This window comes from Anopheles bellator, chromosome X (assembly GCF_943735745.2).
Source record: "Anopheles bellator chromosome X, idAnoBellAS_SP24_06.2, whole genome shotgun sequence".
NCBI classification, from domain to species: Eukaryota; Metazoa; Arthropoda; class Insecta; order Diptera; family Culicidae; genus Anopheles; species Anopheles bellator.
In genome coordinates this window covers 8,337,473-8,356,395 of record NC_071287.1, presented here as the reverse complement: position 1 = coordinate 8,356,395, position 18,923 = coordinate 8,337,473, and the positions used below count along the sequence as shown (strand labels likewise).

The 18,923-nt window shown below is 47.0% G+C and overlaps 1 protein-coding gene across 1 annotated transcript; it reads left to right on the top strand.

Annotated features, from left to right (window-relative positions):
• The first annotated feature begins 5,649 nt into the window (after nt 1-5,649).
• On the top strand, nt 5,650-17,691 carry LOC131213464 (integrin alpha-PS2). The gene is made up of 10 exons (XM_058207505.1): nt 5,650-5,840; nt 7,537-7,658; nt 9,119-9,216; nt 9,289-9,418; nt 9,528-9,589; nt 9,671-9,719; nt 10,789-10,863; nt 12,591-16,285; nt 16,390-16,453; nt 16,562-17,691. The coding sequence occupies exons 1-10, from the start codon at nt 5,650-5,652 to the stop codon at nt 16,564-16,566; spliced, it is 4,491 nt and encodes a 1,496-aa protein (XP_058063488.1). The 3' UTR covers nt 16,567-17,691.
• The last annotated feature ends 1,232 nt before the right edge of the window (nt 17,692-18,923 follow it).

Genomic DNA, 18,923 nt, shown 5'->3' with positions numbered 1-18,923 from the left:
TCCTACTTTAACAATTTGACAAAGTGCCTCTGCAGAATATTTATCCCAACATACAATTTCCTTTTGGACTGGCTCACATCTTTCGCCATCCAGGTTAAAAATTATTGTTTCATGATCCGAAATTTTAGCCGCAGTATCTGAAGCCACTGTGATTAAATCTGTACTACTGTAAACATGATCTATCAATGTTCTGCTTTGCCCCGTAATGCGTGTTGCTTCAGATACCTTCTGCGTCATGTTGAAAGATTCCATGACGGTTTGCAATTTATTCGATTTTTCTTTGGCGAACTAATCAATTATGAAATCTCCTATTATTACATTACGTTTGCTCAGGTCAACAAATCTATCGAGCCAGTTTTCCTAAATTTCAACAAATCGGGAGTCACTAGAACTGGGTGAATGGTATAATATCCCATAGTTCGCAACCGACACCCCTTTGGAGACCACAAAGCCTAAAAACCAGTTGCCATCTAATGACTCATTTAAAGTGACTTTTAGAACAACGTTTGCTACAGCATAGACTGCTACTCCACCGGTGTGTCGTGAGTGCGACAAACACGAATAAACCCTGTATCCCGGGATGCTATATTGATCAAACGTGATCACTGGCCTGTTTCGGCCGCGCTAGTATACAGTTCACGCACTTCAGGATTGACGATTGGCAATCTGATGTCTTGTGACCCTCACTACACTTTCAACAAGCTTCCGTTTTCTTTCACATCATTTTTGGTAACTACTGTAGTCCAGGATTCACCTGTCGTCTCACTGGATCTCACCTCTGCAGGAGCGTACAGGGTGCGATTGAAAAGTAATGAGCCTTATATTTTTTAAGCAGTTTTGTTAAACCTTTTGGCTTACACCACTAATATTCTTCAAAATAGGACCCTTGAGCGTCAACACACCGCTGGTAGCGGTCCTTCCACTGCAGGAAACATTTTTTAAACTCATCCGCCGGAATCTCGTTCAATGCGGCTGTCATAGCTTTTTGGATCGCCTCGATGGAGTCGAAACGCCTTCCCTTCAGCTTCCTTTTCACGAGCGGGAACAAGAAAAAGTCCGGGGGGGGGCAGGTCTGGGCTATAGGGAGGGTGTGGAAGCACCGGAACCCCCATCTTAGCCAGTGCAGAGGTGCAGAGGAAGGCGGTGTGCGCCGGCGCATTGTCGTGATGAAGGGTCCAATTGTTGACGAGGTCGGGCCGAACCCGGGCGACGCGGTTTTCAGCCGAAAGAGCACTTCACTCTTCACAGGAACTCTTCACTGATCTCACGCAGACTAGCACGACGGTCAATGTTCAAAAATTCATGAACCCGGTTCACATCTTCGTCTGTTTGCGTCGTCGAAGGCCTTCCAGATCGCTGTTCGTCTTCGACGTCCTCCCGGCCTTCCTTGAACAACTTGTGCCACCGTTTTACCTGGGTCCCCGTAGAGATTGGTCCCCGTAAGCCTCCTTGAGTAGCCCAATGGTTTCGGTACTCGTTTTGTTCAGCTTTACGCAAAATTTGATCGAGTAACGTTGATCCAACGATCGCTGCATTTTCGCCACTGCAAAATCGTAACACACTTTTAAAACAACTTTCACGCGCGGAGCGATGTTGACTGCACCGCTGTTGCCAGTGAACTGGGACCGGTTTCCCGTGGAAGGGGAAGGTCCAACCTACATTTTCCCCCACCAGCCGATTCGGTTGGTCGCTTGCCGGACGCTCCGCGCGGGAAGGCTCATTACTTTTCAATCGCACCCTGTATATTAGTGCCTCCGATCCAAAAGTGGCGCCAGCTTGCCCGGTCACTTTTCGTGAAGTAACGGCTTCCCGCATCGTTAATTCCAACTTGCTTTCTATCACATCAATTAGTTCTTTTTTCAATGCTTCCATTCCTGTCTCTATTGCCTTTGAAATTATAACACTAACATTCTTCTCTAGTTCCTGTACTGCCTTGTTTAGCAACTCGTTGTCTACCTTACTTTGATCTTGCTCCTGTATATTGGTGGGCAACTCACTGCGTTCGCTCACCATCACAGATTCCAATGACTTAATGCAAATGTCACACCTAAAAAACAAATTGGTACATTCACCAATTGACTTTACCATTGGTTTTGTAAGAACAGTGCATCTCGACGGTGAAAAAGACCGCCACACTGGCCCTTACATGAAACAGGATAATCGTTTTTTGCGACGATTTTGGAGCACTTTGCGCACTCCATTATCAAAACAAATTCGAGCAAGACAGGTGAGTTACTGTCATGCACTCCAAATAATTTTACAAGCACTAACACAGAAACAGATACACAAACCTACTCGAAAGTAGTGCAACTACCACATTTGCACAATTTTTATCTATCGCGTCAGTGATCGCGTCCTACGAAAAAATCTTCTTGATCGGCGTATATTTGTACTTCGCCAACCAAATGGTTCCCAAAACCTGACAACAAACAACTCGGACGCATGAACAACACAAAATAAATCCACTTATCTGTCTCCGACGCAGTTTAATTCTGTGAAAATTCACCAGCCACCAAAGACACTGCTGCACTCATCAGCACTCAGCTGTCCTCCGGTCCGGTCCGGAAATCCGGTCCGCTCGGGAAGAAAAATGGCACGTGATATGAAAATGAGTCACACCTCCATGCAAAACATAATCGAAAAGGATCTTGGATATAGCCTTTTTAAGAAGCAGAGAGTTCATGGATTATCTCCCTAGAATATTGCTAACAGGGTTGTCAGATCTCGGATGCTCCTGAAGACGCACACTGCTCACAACATAATATTTTCGGATCAAAAGTTGTTCACTTTGGAGGCAACTTTGAACAAGCAAAATGATCGTGTCTATGGTGGAAGTCTTCGTGATAAAAAAAGCCGATAAAAGAGAGATAAAGGTAGGATTAAATTGGGGTCTACATGTACCAAAATGCATCTGCTGTGTTGGTTTGGGGAACAATATCAGCAAAAGGCAAACTACCACTGTTATTCATCGATCGGGTCGTGAAAATCAACAAGCAGTACAACTTGCAAATCGATAACAGAAGCCATTTGCTTCCTTTTATCAAGGAACTTTTTGGAGATGAAGATGTTTGCTTTAAACAGGATTCAGCACCTATTCACAAAGCATTGGTTGTTCAGAAATGGTGCAAACAAAGTTTGCCATGTTTCATCAGTTCCTCTGAATGGCCCTCATCGTTTTCCGATTTGAACCCACTCGACTTTAATATCTCGGGATACATGCCAAGAAACTTAAACAACGTAAAGCATATGAGTTTGGAAACTTTTAAGAACCATTCAGTCAAAATCTGGGATGAAATGCCTAACGAAGTCGTGCGTGCGGCATGCGATGCTTCCGAAAAGCGACTTCGGGCCGTAATCAAACACAAAGGTGAAAAATTTGAATTGAACTAAATACATTGTAAGTTTACTACTGTAACATGTTATTAAAACAGCTAGAAAAGAGAATTTTTTTTTATGACATAATTTAAGGGTATCACTTTCACGTTGCCACCGTGTAAAATATATCCAACTTTCTCTTTACTGACTTCCACTGTTAACACGCGGTAACTCACAAACGAATGCAACAAACAATAAACAGTGAAAGAAACAGTAAACTTGAAACTGTACGATCGATACTTCACAAGATATCGATCACTAAAGTCATCTACCGAGAAAATAATGGATTACTTTTTCCCCAACCTTATGAAATCCATAAAAGACTGATTAGGACTCGTACAACTCTGGAGTCCAACAAAACAGTTAGTCTCGTTCCTTCGGAAAAGAAAACATTGGCACATTTCAAACACACTTTAATTGTCCTAACGTATCTAAGCTGTCGAAGTTTCGAAGTACATTTAGTACACGGTTTTCCTCCGAATAGAATGGATGCAGGCGCCCTCTAGGTTCGAATGGCTGCGCGGGCGGAGTGAGAAAACGGTACCGCCAAAGTGAGTAGAGTGAGAATGAGAAGTGAGAGCGCACAGAGACCGCGAACGCAAAAACGCTTACAACGCTTAATCTCGCTTCGGGACGAAACCTCAGAGAGAGAGAGTGCAGAGAAACGAGAGAGAGAGAGAGAGAGAGAGGGAAAGAATGGAGAAACAGAGAGAAAAGAGACCGGGAAGGCAAAAAACAGGGCCAGGGAACGCAGGGTCAGATCCAAAAGTTAGTCAGGCGGTCAGAAAGTACAGAGACTAGTTCTCAGCGAACGAGTTGTTGTTTGTTACATTTCAAAAATTCAAGCGCGCGGATGCGTATACGTTCGTCGACGTATTGAAGAGGGTTGATTTTCGCCGCGCAAGTCGATTCAATATTTTCCGATTCAGCTTTAGTGGTGTCGAACTCGTTGCCGACCCGTTCCGGTTCCGGGATGTCTGACTAGCACATACTTAAAGAGAGTTGCGAACGTACTTTGTTCGTCGGGTTTTCCGTTGAATTCCGCCCTTTCAACCTGGTCGGTTTCGGCGGGACCCCGCAATCCGCCGTTGCTGCCCTCTGTATGCTGACGTTAGTGTACGTAAGCGCTTGGTAAGCATATACTAAAATGGGAATGAAGCAGTGCGGCGCGATGTGCCTTGTGCTGTTGTGTATGCTCCCCGGAGGGGCCCGCGTTGGGGCGGCGAATCTCCATCGCAGCGTGCGAGTGTGTGCGTGCAGATAGTGTGGTCATGCAGAGGGCGGCAGCAGAAAATCGTTCTGTTTTTTTTGGTTTTTCTGTGGTCTGATCTGTGGTCTCGTACTGTCGTCGTTGTGTCGTGCCGTTGGGATCGAAAAACCGCGCGCTGGCCGTTTAATTTGTCACCTACAACTGCAACAACTTCCGATCGCTCCAACAACACCACACACCGCGGGTGGAGCCTGTCTGTGTCGCCCCGTTACGGCCCGCGCCAGAACAGATGGTCAGCAAGTGCAGTTATTTTCCTGGAAGATGTGCTCGTGGTGGCGGAAACGATGCAAAACCGTGGTGCTGGCTGCGGAAAGCCTTATTTGGGCACCCGTCGCTGGTGGGAAAGATGGTTTTGTTGGTGAAGCGGCCGCGCAAATGATTTCGTCTATTTTTAGAAGATATCGAACAATTGCGTGAACCGCGTGCAGGTGTGTGGCTGTGTGAGTGCCGGGCCGTGCCGTGTGACTGGTGTGATGATTCACCCGCGATGATGCGCGCGAGAACCTGAGCAGGAGGCGAAAATGTCACCTTATTCCTGAGGGAGGACCGCACAAAGAGTGGAACGCGCGATCCGCGAAGCGCCCCAACCTGGTGCCTGGCGTACCGTGGTGTGTGGACACTGCTGCGTGGGTGCGGCATGGCTGCGTGGACACCCGCTCTGTGCTATGACCTACGGCGACGGCCGTTTGTTTTCGCGCGTTCCAAGCGAGCAAACTCGATTACATAACGTTCCTTTCAAAAGGACATCTCAGAAGGGGGGAGGGAGAGAGTCAAAGTTGCTCCTATTGACGACAACGGATCATATGGAAACTGCAACATTAATTTCCGTTTCCTCTTTCCACAGCGCCTGCGCCTGCGAGCTGGCCCGCTAATGCTGCACCGAAACTGAGTGTCGTCGACAGTGAACGATTTGTTAGCACTATCCCCTCCCCCTCCCCACCACCCACCAATCTCCCCGGCTTCCTCGCGCGAACCAACGCATATACGCGCGCACCCGAAGAAAAATGCGAAGCAAGGCTGCAGCCGCCGTTCAGCTGCTCGCGTGCTGCGCGCTGCTGCTGCTGCTGTGGATCGACAGCAACCGACAAGCCTCAGCATTCAACCTTGACACGATCAACTTCATCCTGCAGGAGGGCGAGCCGAACTCGATGTTCGGCTTCAGCGTGGCACTGCACCGCGAACAAAATAGAAGCTGGTAGGTAACTGCAGTGTAACTGGTTGGGGCGCATCTCGCGCATGCAAGCATGCGAAACCCTTTCCAAGCATAATTGGCCAGCACCTACTGGGAATGTGTTTGACCTACTGCACACTGTGGGAGACTCGTGGGACGCAGCGTCGCAGTGTGTGTGCGGCGCTGTTAATTGCAGTGTACGCACGCTGATCCCGGCGTATGGTGGACATATGGTGCCCTCGGTAAGGCGGCAGGGGGTATTCTTCCCGCGGGCTTCTCGGTGTCTCGGTGCTTCGTTAATGTATTCACCAAAAATGCCCCTTCCCGCATGGGACCGCCGACTGCAGCCCGGTAGGTTGCATATTGGGAAAACATATGGTGCCCGTTTGTCAAGCGCACCCGCACACACACAGCCACACGGCGACATTATGCGCGTTTTGGACTCACTCAACGCACGCCTCATCGATAGGTTCCAATTCTCAGGGTGCGTGGGCTTCTTCACTTCTTCACGACTCCAGACGTGCGCCTCCGTGGGTGATAACGGACGCTTACCAACGACGGTTCGACGGTTACTCGAGTATTCAAACAGGAAACTATGCGTATGCCTCCCTCCGTTCTTCCCATGTGTTGGAATGAAAATAGAATCCAGCTCAAAAATAGATGCCCTGCAAATAAGAGGCAACAGTCAGCGCAGTTGGTAATATTTTGCTTGTTACTTTGCTAAAGTTGGGCTACTGAGAATAAAACTGGAGGGTGGACTGGCGTGGCAAAAGTTTCACTCGCTTCAGTCTGCCCTGCCCAGACGAGAGGGCGGCTTTGGCATGGCTCTAATTCAATGCGGACGCGTGTCACAATCGTGCTCAGGTTATCTGGGGGCGATTTTTATTCTCGTTAATTAACTATTGGATTCCGGGCCGGGTACGACGTCGAGATGGACTCCGTCGGCGACATTATGTTTGATCTGTTCGCCCGCTTCGTCCGTTAATGACATTACCACTAATTGTAGGCCAATGGTACGGAGTGCTACCCACCACCACCAGCACACCAAGGCATCCGGAACCGACCGACCGACGAACACGCCACGCTGTGACGAATTTACAGTTTCGCGCACAAGAAGCTACTTTCGCTACGCTTGCTGTTTCCATCGTAAAAAAAAAATCGTAAAAAAATTCCTGCGAAATTGTAAAACACACGCTCTGGTTCGCTATAACAAGCCGATAGTTTGCCAGCTAGCAGCTGTCGCTTAGCAGTTCTGTGCATAGCATAGCAGTTAGCGAGCAGCCGTTAAACTTTACTGCGTGCTGTGCGCCACTTAACTTTCTTCATTAATTTTCTTCAATACCGCTCTGGACACTGTCGCATGAACGGCGCGCGCGCTTGTGTCGTATCGCATTTCTGCACCCGAAATCCGAACATCCTGCTTGATCGCGTAGGATGCCGTCATGTGTCCAGTTGCGAAACTTCTGGCTACCGCATTCGAGTTGCAGTTTTTGATGTCATCGTTTTACAACTCCCGTTTAACGGTTTTATGGTATCCAGCTTCATTTAATGACGCTGGATAGTTTTTTTTATTATGGCTCAATAGATATAAATAAATACCCCTTCGGATAGAGGACAACGAATCATTGCGCGATTTACTGGTTTCAGCATCACACTAGCACACTAGGATATACATAAATATTTGTCTTTCTCATGTTCTCATGTTCTTCCTTTCGCACAGGGTAATCGTGGGTGCTCCGATGGCCAATACCACGCAACCGGACGTGATCGAAGGAGGCGTCGTTTATCGATGCGATATTTACGACGACCATCGTTGCTTCTCGGTGCCCTTCGACACCAAAGGTGAGTATTGTCTCTGCGCCGACAACTAGTAAACCTTTCTGGGTGCAAGTATACATTTTCCCTACAGCGCGAGGTTGAGGGAATACGCTATGCGAAAGAAGAAGTTGTAGCCATTTTGGGCGGGGTTTCCGATTTCAAACAACCCGACCGGAAGTCACGTTTCACGTCGCTAGTTTGGGCTTCGGGCGTTACACGCGTCTTTGCGACTTCTAGTCTCGTGTCTTTGGTGAACGATTAACACCATCCGCGACGAGCGGGGTAAATGAGACATGTCCTAAAACATGTCACCACAGAAAGCAGAAGTTAATTCTGCTTCTTCTTTTGACTCTTCCGCTGAGCGGTCCTGGGTGGCAACCGAGAGGACCCTCCACTGCTCGCGGTGCCCGGGCTACCCGGGTTATACAATATGTAAAATATGTTGCCAACGATAATTTTAATACAAAAGTGATCAGACAATTTAGTTAGTGTTCATGGTAATAGATGGTGCTTTTTGCATCTTACAGAAAGTCCCTCGATTATACAGATGCAAGCCCCTCGTAATGTTACATCCAACATAACGAATGTGCAGTTCGATCTGTATGGCAAGTAATCCTTTTTTTCTTACCAACAGTTCATTATTACGTGTTCGAGTTCGCACACACTTGCAACGATGTGTATAATACAATATATGAGTTTTAGCTCTCAATAGTTTGCTTTATTAGTTCGTAGTTGATTAGGAAAACAATATCTTCACTTACAATGAATGAACGCAAGCCAACACTGCTTTTCAGTAATTTTGACAAAGCTTTCGCTTTCGTAATATACTGGGGGAATAACTAAAATGAAAAGGGGAAACTAAGGGTATCCAGTAAATTTTCTTTCTATCATCGTTTATTTTTTGGTCTACTATTACACCGATGGCTATCTTTTTCTGTTACGTTCTTTGTCGTTTAGAATAGTACTCTGATGCTTCTAGACAGAATCAATCTCTAGTGTGCAGCAAGCCGGAAAGTTCAAACATTTGCACGGTAGGAAGTTAACCTCTGCGTTACCTATCAATGTAAGAAACTGTTTCCTTTCCTCGTTTCGTTCTTTTCTACCGAAGCAGGTCTGGAAAAGTGTTTTCTGACATTTAAAGGTGGGTGGCAATTGAAGATAGATTACGTGCTGGGTGGGGGTTGTGTTACATCCTGTTCATGATTTTCTTTTTTCCCATCAAAGACCATTAGTGTTGTTATGTGTATGTATATGAGTTATACATTACATTACCTCGTTTACGCCATGGGTGCTTTACGGCTTGTGTGCTGATGATGTGCGGAACATTACCATTATTCGGTTCGGTTTTGTATTCCATTTATTTTTATTTGAGCTCCCCGATGTGTTTGTTAAAATATAAAGAAAAACATCCGTATATTTTATATATTGCCAACCATCATAATCGATTTTTTCGGCAAATAATTGTTTTATTTTTCCGTTTGCAGGAAACACTTTCAACGATAAAAACGAACAGATCGACACAAAGTCGAATCAGTGGTTTGGAGCAACGGTAGCTAGCGCTGGCGTTGACGGTCCGTTGGTGGTAAGCTAGTGGGTGCAGAGTGCTAAATCTCCAAACGTATGCCGTACTCACAGAGATTTTAATTTTCGCCAGGCCTGTGCTCCACGTTATGTTTTTCATCAGTTGCAACCGAGGAAAGCGGAACGTGTGGAACCGATCGGGACCTGCTACATAGCGAAAAACAATATGCGCGAGTTTCAAGAGTACTCTCCTTGCCGAACCGGTAAGTACCTTTTGTTACTCCGTCCGACAACGCGGTCTGTCAACTAATTCGACCAACCTTACACTTGTCACCGTAACCAAACCGACATCTGACATGTATCAACTTTCAGCGTACTGGGGTTACCATCGTCAAGGTTCGTGCCAAGCAGGTTTTAGCGCTGCGCTGACAAAAGTGAGTGTAGTATATAGGTTACACGAGCCCGTAAGGCACCATAAGGACGACTAAAATAACTGCCACAATTCTTTTCTCCAGGATGGAACACGCGTTTTTATTGGTGCTCCAGGCAGCTACTACTGGCAAGGTATTTACTTTCAAACTTTTGTTTTCTCGTACATCTTTCAGCATCACCTTTATTTTCTTGTTGTTCCATACATACTACGACAGTGTGCGCGACGTAGTTGTGCAACATGTTTTGTACACGTTCGTCAACTTTTCTGTTTTCTTCTTCGTCGATGAAAACGATACAACAACAATTTTGAACGGTTGAACGGAACAAATGTGTATATCATCACTCGATCAAATAGTAGCTCAAGTGTTGTCTAGTGTTGTACGCCCAATCAGTTAGTGTAGAAATCTATTGTTCTACCGGTTTTTTTTTATTTTTCCTATATCATCATCGCATACCACCAGAACCGTTGCTACTCACTCTGCTAGAATAACTGTCGATCGACGACGTTTTGTTGGCTCTCCCGTTTTTTTTTTGAGTAGAGTGTATGGTTGATTTGCCTTTGTTTTGTTTTGATTTGTTTTTCCACCGTCTTTTCCGCATTAGAAATTAGAGTCCCGAGTTGTTGTTTTTCTTCTGTAGTGCATATTGTGGCAGCTTATAGAAACCACCACCCCTACCTTGTTGTGTCTGCATGTTTTGCTCGATTTGGCGCGCATCGCATCTTTTGAACGTTATTTCTAAAATTGTCGCTAGTTTCGTTTTCCTCTGTGTTTACTTCATTTACTTAATTTGTTCCCTTCTTGCGACACGCGTGCGTGAATTTGTATTGATAATTACGTCGTCCGGTGTTGTTACTCCTCGTCGATTCAATGTGCTGTGCTGTGTCGTACATGGGTACGAACGTTTTACAAATTTCTCCCTGATACGTATCCGTAACTCGCACAACAAACAGCTCGAAACAGTCATTCCAGCAGCGTTATTATTGGAAGAAACATTCGTAGCCCAATCTTCTCAATATCCCGCCATCGAAAATGGCGAAAATCTGATTGGCCGAATAGCTGAACTCTGTACCGTAGTTTCGTACCACAAACCATCTCTTCCTGTATCTTCCCTGCCCTATTGGCTCCCGCACTCTCAACCCTGCGCCATAATTGTATCCTCTTAGTACCCCATGAGTACACGAATTTTTGAATGATTTCAGGACAAATGTACTCCATTAACACTGACGTTGTGTTGCCTTATAAACCCCCGCGGTATGCTCACTTTGGCGAAGGAGGTAACCTTGAAAAAGACATTATGGTTCTTCTCAGTTCCATTTTTTTATTTTTAAATTATATTTTTTCAAATTTAAAACATTAGTTCCTATCTGTATTATCTCTTAATTTTTATTTGGCTCTGCTTAGTGCTCATTCCACTACAATCTACAGCATTAACATGTTGGATTCATTGTCATCCAAGTTGTATCGATAACTGTGGGTATTTAAAATGACGCATGCTTCTTTGGCCGAAATCTGTTGCCTAATTCAAACCACGCTCACAGACACAGAATTGCTGTATCGTTGTACGTAATTGGACTAACGATGCATATATCGTTGGTCAGAAATCAGTTGTAATATGTGGAAGACCCGTTAGCTGGTGCATTCAAACTCCTCTACAAACGAGGAAAGTTTTGTATTTTAACAAAGCGCTAAATGCAGCTTTATTTGTTTAGAAAAATATGTAAAATGTAATGTAATTGTAAAAAATGTAAAGAAACATTCATGTGATAAGATTCAACATTTGTACGGTGCCATTCCCTCAAAGCTTCTCTGACCATATTCTAACACACTGTATTACCGTTTTAACAATCCAAGCATTTGTTTTTCAGTAGTACGTTGAATTTGTTTTATCCATTCTCCGCTCTGTATGTACAGTTTGCTTAGCGTGAAAAAATGTTTTCACATTCCCAAAAGTTTGTGAATCGTTTTTCTTAAGTGGGTTTGTTCATATATGTTTGAATTCAAGACACCGGCCAGTATTAACGATACGGTAACAAGTGTGGCCTACATAAGTTAAAATAGTTGTGACTTAAAAGGGGGCATAACTAGTGAGCTGGAGTGCTATCTAGACATTACAGAGCAATTTACTTGTGTTTACTTGGTCGAATTGCGTACTACTCTACTGTGTGTTGCTTCTGCTATCGTAATTTTTGGTGCTTTATTTTGTTGAAATAGTGAACTTATGAAACACACAGTGACGTGTGAACATGAGCACTATTAAACACACCAACAGCGAAGTAAAACAGGGGTGCAAGGAAGGTCGTATGCATCGTACAATATTTGCATCAGAACCCTTGACAGCCCATGCGAAAGTTTTGTTCTACTAACGAGTATCATCAAACCACACATTTTTCTGCTTCCTCCATGTCTTGTTGATGCGTCAAATCATTCTTGCCATTGGCTTACTTTTACACAGTTACCATTTACAGTGATCTATTAATTTAAGACATAAACATGACTATGTCCTGTGTAAATAGGTCATTATCTTCGGGCTGTAGATATTATCGAACGCTATCATCTTCAACACATTGTGCTGGGTAATGGTCTGTAGTCCGCCAATTTACATATCTTCCGCTCCCGGATAGCGGAGGAGTGCGATAGGAGTAGCGAACAAAAGCCAAAAAGGACTCGTTCATCGCCATCATCTCTTTCACGAGTAGATAATTCTAGGTCGCTTCACACAACAACAGGCTACAGCATGGTTTTGCGTCGTGCGTGTTCACGTTCTCCTGAACCTCGAACTGTGACGCCACGCAGCGATGATCTGACTAACTGGGCAGCTTTTGTAAAACGAACACGGGAAAAGGGGAAGGGAAAGAAGCACGGGAGGGAGAACAGTAGAAGGAAGCTGGGATGAAGGGGAGGAGGTGGAATGCAACTTTTGTCGATGACTAACGTTTCGCTTATGTTTTCCATCTACCGATCCACCATAATCACCGGCCACCGACCACCCAATGGCGTCCAGGGCAAATCTACTCGTTCAGTTTGAACAACCCGAAAGATAAGGTCTACAACACGCTCGAGGACAAGAAGAACGAAGACGATAGCTACCTCGGCTACTCGACGACCACTGGCGACTTCAATGGTGACGGTACGCAGGGCGTGGCGGTAGGCAAGCCGCGCGGAGCCGGCTTGCTCGGGAAGGTGCTGATCTACGCGTGGAACATGACGAACCAGCAGAACATAACGGGAGAACAAATCGGTGCGTACTTCGGCTACTCGCTCGCCGCCGTCGACGTGGACGGGGATGGCCTAGATGATCTCATAATCGGCGCCCCGATGCACACGGAGCCGAACAACGAGGGCAAGTACGAGACGGGCCGGGTGTATATCATGTACCATGGAGGGGGCCCAGCGCGCTTCAGTGAGTTGGAGACACGCGACGGCAGCACGAGCCGGGCACGGTTCGGACTGTCAGTATGCTCGCTGGCCGACATCAATCTCGACGGCTACGGCGATTTCGCGGTCGGCGCACCGTACGATGGCGCTACCGGCCGTGGAGCGGTGTACATATTTTACGGCTCCCGACACGGTACGCTGGCGAAGGCATCGCAAGTCCTGCAGGCGGAAGACATGTCGTGGAGTGTGCCCCGTCTCAGCACGTTCGGCTACTCGCTCGCCGGTGGCATCGATCTCGATGGCAACCAGTACCCGGACCTGGTGGTCGGTGCGTACCAGACGGACAAGGCGCTCGTGTTTCGGTCGCGACCGGTCGCGACGATGGAAGCGAGCACGCTGTTCGAAACGGAAAACAAGCTGATTTCGCTCGACGAGCGCAACTGCACGCTGGAGCGCACGCTGAAGCAAGTGCCGTGCACGGTCGTCAACTCGTGCCTAAAGTACAACGGCATCAATGTGCCGCCCGTGCTCGACATCGAGATTGGCTGGACGCTGGATGCGCGCAAGCAGCGCAGCCCGCGGATGTTCTTCCTCAACGAGGAGGGCCGCAACACACGCAACCAATCGATGCGTCTGTACCGGGGGAAGTTGGAGTGCCGCAGCGAGCGGGTTTACATTGGCGAGAACGTGCGCGACAAGATTACGCCGCTCGAGGTGGAGATGCGGTACAGTTTGCGCGAGAAGGGCGGTGGCCAACGGGTGCGCAAACCTCGCATCGGTATCGAGCCCGTGCTGGACCAGAATCGCGGAACGGTGCAGAAGGATTCGATCAACATACAGAAAAACTGCGGCCCAGACAATGTGTGCATTCCTGACCTGCGGCTAGACATTAAGGCAGTCGACGAGTATTTGCTCGGTTCGAACAATCTGCTCTCGGTCGAGGCGCTGATCACCAACCGGGGCGAGGATGCGTTCGAGGCTGGCTTCTACATGGTTGTGCCGCCCGGCTTGGACTTCAGGCGCGTCGACAAGCTGGGTGAGGTAAAGGATGTTCCCGTGCTCTGCACGGCGCCCTCGTTCGCCAACAATGGCACGTTGAAGTGTGACATCGGCAATCCGCTCGCGAGCGGCAAGGTGGTGAACTTTAAAGTCATTCTCGCACCATCGTTCGCGGTCGGTATGGCGCCGAGCTACGACTTCTATCTGGAGGCCAACTCGACGAACCCGGAGCTGGGCGGAAGCCAGCACGACAACATCGTGCGCAAAAGCATCGGCATCTCCATCAAGACGAGTCTCGCACTTTCGGGAGTTTCGCTGCCGGACGAGTTTCTCTACAACTACACCGAGTACCGGGCGCTGACGGAGGCGGTGAACGAGCGTGAAATTGGTCCACAGGTTGTGCACATCTACGAGATCCGCAACGAAGGTCCATCCACGATTGACGAGGCGGAGTTTTTCGTGCTCTGGCCGTACGAGACGATGGACGGGGTACCGCTGATGTATCTGCTTAACCAACCGGAAACGCACGGTAACATACAGTGCCAGCCGACTCAGAATGTCAATCCGCTCAACCTAGCGCTAGACAGTGTACTGGCACGGAAAAGTTTTCTCGACAAAGTGGGTGTCTCGGGGATGAGCTACTCCTCTACTGCCGCCGGTACGGCGCGTCTAGCGCGAATCAACAACGCAGGCACAGACGCGAGCAGCCCGTCGATTTCGTTCTCCTCCACCTCTAACAGATCAACGCTGGCAACCACGGGCAGTTCATCGTCCAAGGCGTTCTCTTCGTCGTGGGGCGCTCGGGAGAGAGTTGTCGAGGCGAAAGACAGACGCTTCGAGTCGGAGTATCCGGCTGCGGAACGTACCGGCACCGTTGCGGGTTCGGTATCCTCCCAAGGTGGCCAGCATTCCCGCGTAACATCAGGCAGTGAGACGCGCTACGGAACTGGAACAGACACGGGAACAAAACTGTCGTCGCATGAACGGCAGCAGCAAACGAGTTTCGTCCATCAACAACAAGGTCAGGCTTCTGGGCAACGGCCAACTGCGGCCGATCGGGGTTTCGAGGTAGGCGTTCGCTACGATGCAGCCGCAAGCGGCGGACATTTCGTGCATCCTGGCAACGACAGCAGCTCGAGTGTTTACTATACATCCCGTAATCGCACTATTTACCGTACGGATGATGGCCGACGACTGCAAGCCACGTCCGGTAGCGGAGAGTACCGCAGTGAGAGTTCCACTGTCAACGAAAACGGTCTTTCCAACGGATTTGAAACGGATTCGGTCACCACTAGCATTACGAAAGAGGAACGCTTCGGTGCGAAGGGTGGCGATACACTGGGTAGCCGGCGTCGAATGATGAGCCAACAGGATGGTGACACCGAGGCACGATCAGGGCTGGTGACGGATTTTCTGCATCTTGATGGCCACAGTGATTACAATATGGTGGACCATGGATTAGGGCGAGTTGAGAACAAGTTCCGAACGGAGTACAGTAGCAGCTCCATCAGCAATAGCAACCGTAGTACCAGTAGCAGCAGCAGCACCAGCAGCAGCAGCAGCAGCAGCAGCAGCAGTAGCAGCAGCAGTAGTAGTAACAAGCTACAACAACAATGGGGATCTGGTACGCAACAATCGTCCGGTCATTCACTCGCGTCGAACGGAACGTACGCCCAGAGCAGCAACACCTACTTCGGTGCCGGTGGCGTCAGCGTCGAAGAGGAGGATTACGATTCGTATGACCGAAGCGAGGAGTCGTACGAGGACGGGGTAGATTTGCACCGTTCAGGAGGACACCCGTCTGCTCACACCGGTACCACTTTACCGCATCTCGGCAAGCAGCATCTCAATCAGGGACACGAAAATGTTGAACAAAAGTTTCGCCACTACCAAAGATTTGATCGCCAGCGTCGGCAGGCTGATGGACCGATGGCAGATGCCGGAGCTCGTAGTTCGGATCAAGCGCTCGATGAAGCACTCAAGTGTCACGCGACCCGCTGTGCCCTGATATACTGTGTGGCAGGCCCGATCGGCAACAAGGATGTCGCGTTCATCGCGCTCCGGACTAGGGTGGTGGCGCACACACTCCACCAGCTATCGTCGTCGACTCCATTGCACTTTTCGACGATGAATGTGGCGCGGGTCACGAAGCTGCCGTACATTGGGCAGCCAAAGGAGAAACCGATCAAAACGCACGAAATACAGGTTCTGGCCGTGCCGGAACCAACGGTCAAACCGGACGTGGTGCCACTGTGGATCGTGGTGCTAGCGGCGTGCGCCGGAACGCTCATTCTGCTGCTGCTGATCTACCTACTGTCGAAGGTAAGTGGTCATTTTCAAACATTTTTAGCAACGATCACCGATTCGAAAGCCCTGAGATATTAACGCAACTTTTTACCCATGTTTTTCTTCTTCTCTATGTTCAGTGCGGATTTTTCGAACGAAACCGTCCTACGGATTCGTCGGAACGGCAACCCCTCAATCGAAACGGTAACTATCACGGCGACGAGCACCTGTAAAATTGTTTTTGGCCAAAACGCCTGGCGGAATGTGATTGATATTGAAACTGTTTCGTTCTGGTGTTGTCTTCCGTTACAGCATAATTTGCGAGGGGAGGGGGTAAATGGGTCCTGTTGCCCCCGAATCTAACTGAATCTTTCCGTCTACTATTTGATCGATAAATTGAATCTCCACATACGTTAATTTCTCACAGCAACGCTCTAAACGTGCGTTAGAGTAAAAGTTCACGCTCGTTAAAGTGATTTATGATTGATTGATTGGACAATCATAGAGATGATCAACTGATTTTTTATTTTACATATACATAGTGCATTCAGCAATTTTTTTTTACTTTAGTGTTAGACCGAAATTCCTACGAAAAGCAAAAAGAAAAAGAGAAATAGGGAACGAAGAGATTAGTCGTGTGCCAAGGGATATAAGTTGTATGTGTGAGCGTGTCTGTGTGTAAAGTTGTAATATTGTTCGTTTAACAACTAGTATTCATAACGACTTTCACCTTATTGACACCTTTATGAACTAGTCAATCAGAACTCGAATGTTTTTGTGAGCCTCATCGAAATCCCATTAACAAAATTAATACAGCTGTAGTGTGTTCAGAAGTTTTATTTTTTTTTAATTTAAATTTAATTTAAAACTTGATGAAGAAGAATAACAAATGAACTATGTGCTTCCTCATTGTTGCCATCAACTTTTAAAGGACAATTGCTGCAGGCGGAAAACGGTATTGAAGGAACCAGCGAAAAATGACAAAAATGTGTAATTTTCATTTATTTCTCATTTTATTGGTTACATAATTGTTACTGTTGCTGTGCAAAGTGAAGTCTGACGATGAGTTCTGACAAATCCTAGTCGAAGTTTTGAACCACTCCAACTTCGGCCCGATATACGAAGCAACTCATCTAAGTGCCTTAATGTTTGATATTAATTTAATATGGAAAGCTGCCTTATCAAAGTAACAATAATACAAAGTAACAATAATAACTTATTATTAACTGAATAGAGTAGCTTACTTTATCACCCCGAACCGATTTGGTAAGTCTATTGTCTGTCTATCCCGAAGCGTTTGGGATGTAGATTTGCTAATCGAAACAAAAGTGCCCATTAGAAATGAAGAATTTGAAATAGTAAGTAATTTGGTAATTGAAAACATGTTTGCAGATTAATGTATATCGCTATGTTACAAGAAAAACTTAATAAATTGACATCAAACAAAACAGGTTGCAAATTGACTTGAATTGATTTATCATTGCGAGAAAAGGTGTACGGCTGCTGTAATGCTGTACTGAACGTCGTTGTAGTTCATTATTGATGGATGTGGCGGATCGATGGATAGCGGTGCAATTATTACCTTGCAACCTGTTTCAGTTCGGGCGGGCCTCACGTTTATCAAATGCAAATTGTTGGCCATCATTGATTGTCATTTGCGTTATTTCAATCAACTATAAACAATGTAAAAATGTGAACATTAGCGAATTTTTTCAGTGCACTTCCAAATATATGAATTTCATTCTAGGATCCTCGACGCGTTTGTTCGTTTTCACTTCAACAAGTTTCAATAGACGGTTCTTTTACGCAGGGTTGTTTTTCAGCTTCAAGTGTTATTTGTTTCGCACATATCGCTGGTTTATCTGTGGAAGGTTAAATTGCCGAAAAAGCTTTACTTCGGCCCTTTTTCATGCCGCCCACTCGTTTATCCGCGGCGACGAAGCTCTCCCTGTCCGGAGGAAGTGGACTATCCGGTTGGATGGACACATCCACACCGCTAGTCGCTGGAATTAAATTGCATGTTTATCAGAAAGTAGTACGAAAAGAAGTACCATCCGTGATACAAGCAATGTGGGGGCAGAGGCATTTTGATGGAGCGTTTCTATCGCGCAGGTTACGAATCTCCAGGCTTTCCTTGGTACGCACAGACCCACTATAATATAGTTTCCGTTTTCGCGCGCTATAATGTAAATCAAATCAAGGTCCGCTATAAAGCAGTGACGTTCCGCGTTTATGGCAATAGGGGCGCGCTGTGTATGTGTGCGGTGAGCGTTACTGTCTCCATTGTTCGAACGATCGGGTACTGAAGTGTACTGAAGTGAGAGATATGTCTACTAAACGTTGATTTCGTGTACTTCTTCTTGCAATTTGCGAAACCTAATGGCACGCCGCAGTGGCAGTGAGATGCCATTCTAATTTAAATACTCTATTCCATCCATGCGACCGAGTGAACGCACAGTCGCGAACATCACAACAACACTAGTTGTTGCAACTTGCAACCGCAACAAACTTGTTGCGATGCTGCGATGTGAGTGAGAGCTCAGCGCTCTGGTTTGACAGTGTCAAGAGGGTGCCTAGGCCAACATGTTCGGACGGGTTAGTCGCTCAGTCGCGCGTCAGGTTTGCAGCGGCAAAGAGTAACACTGGTACACATCCAGGCAGAGCAGAGAGCTCG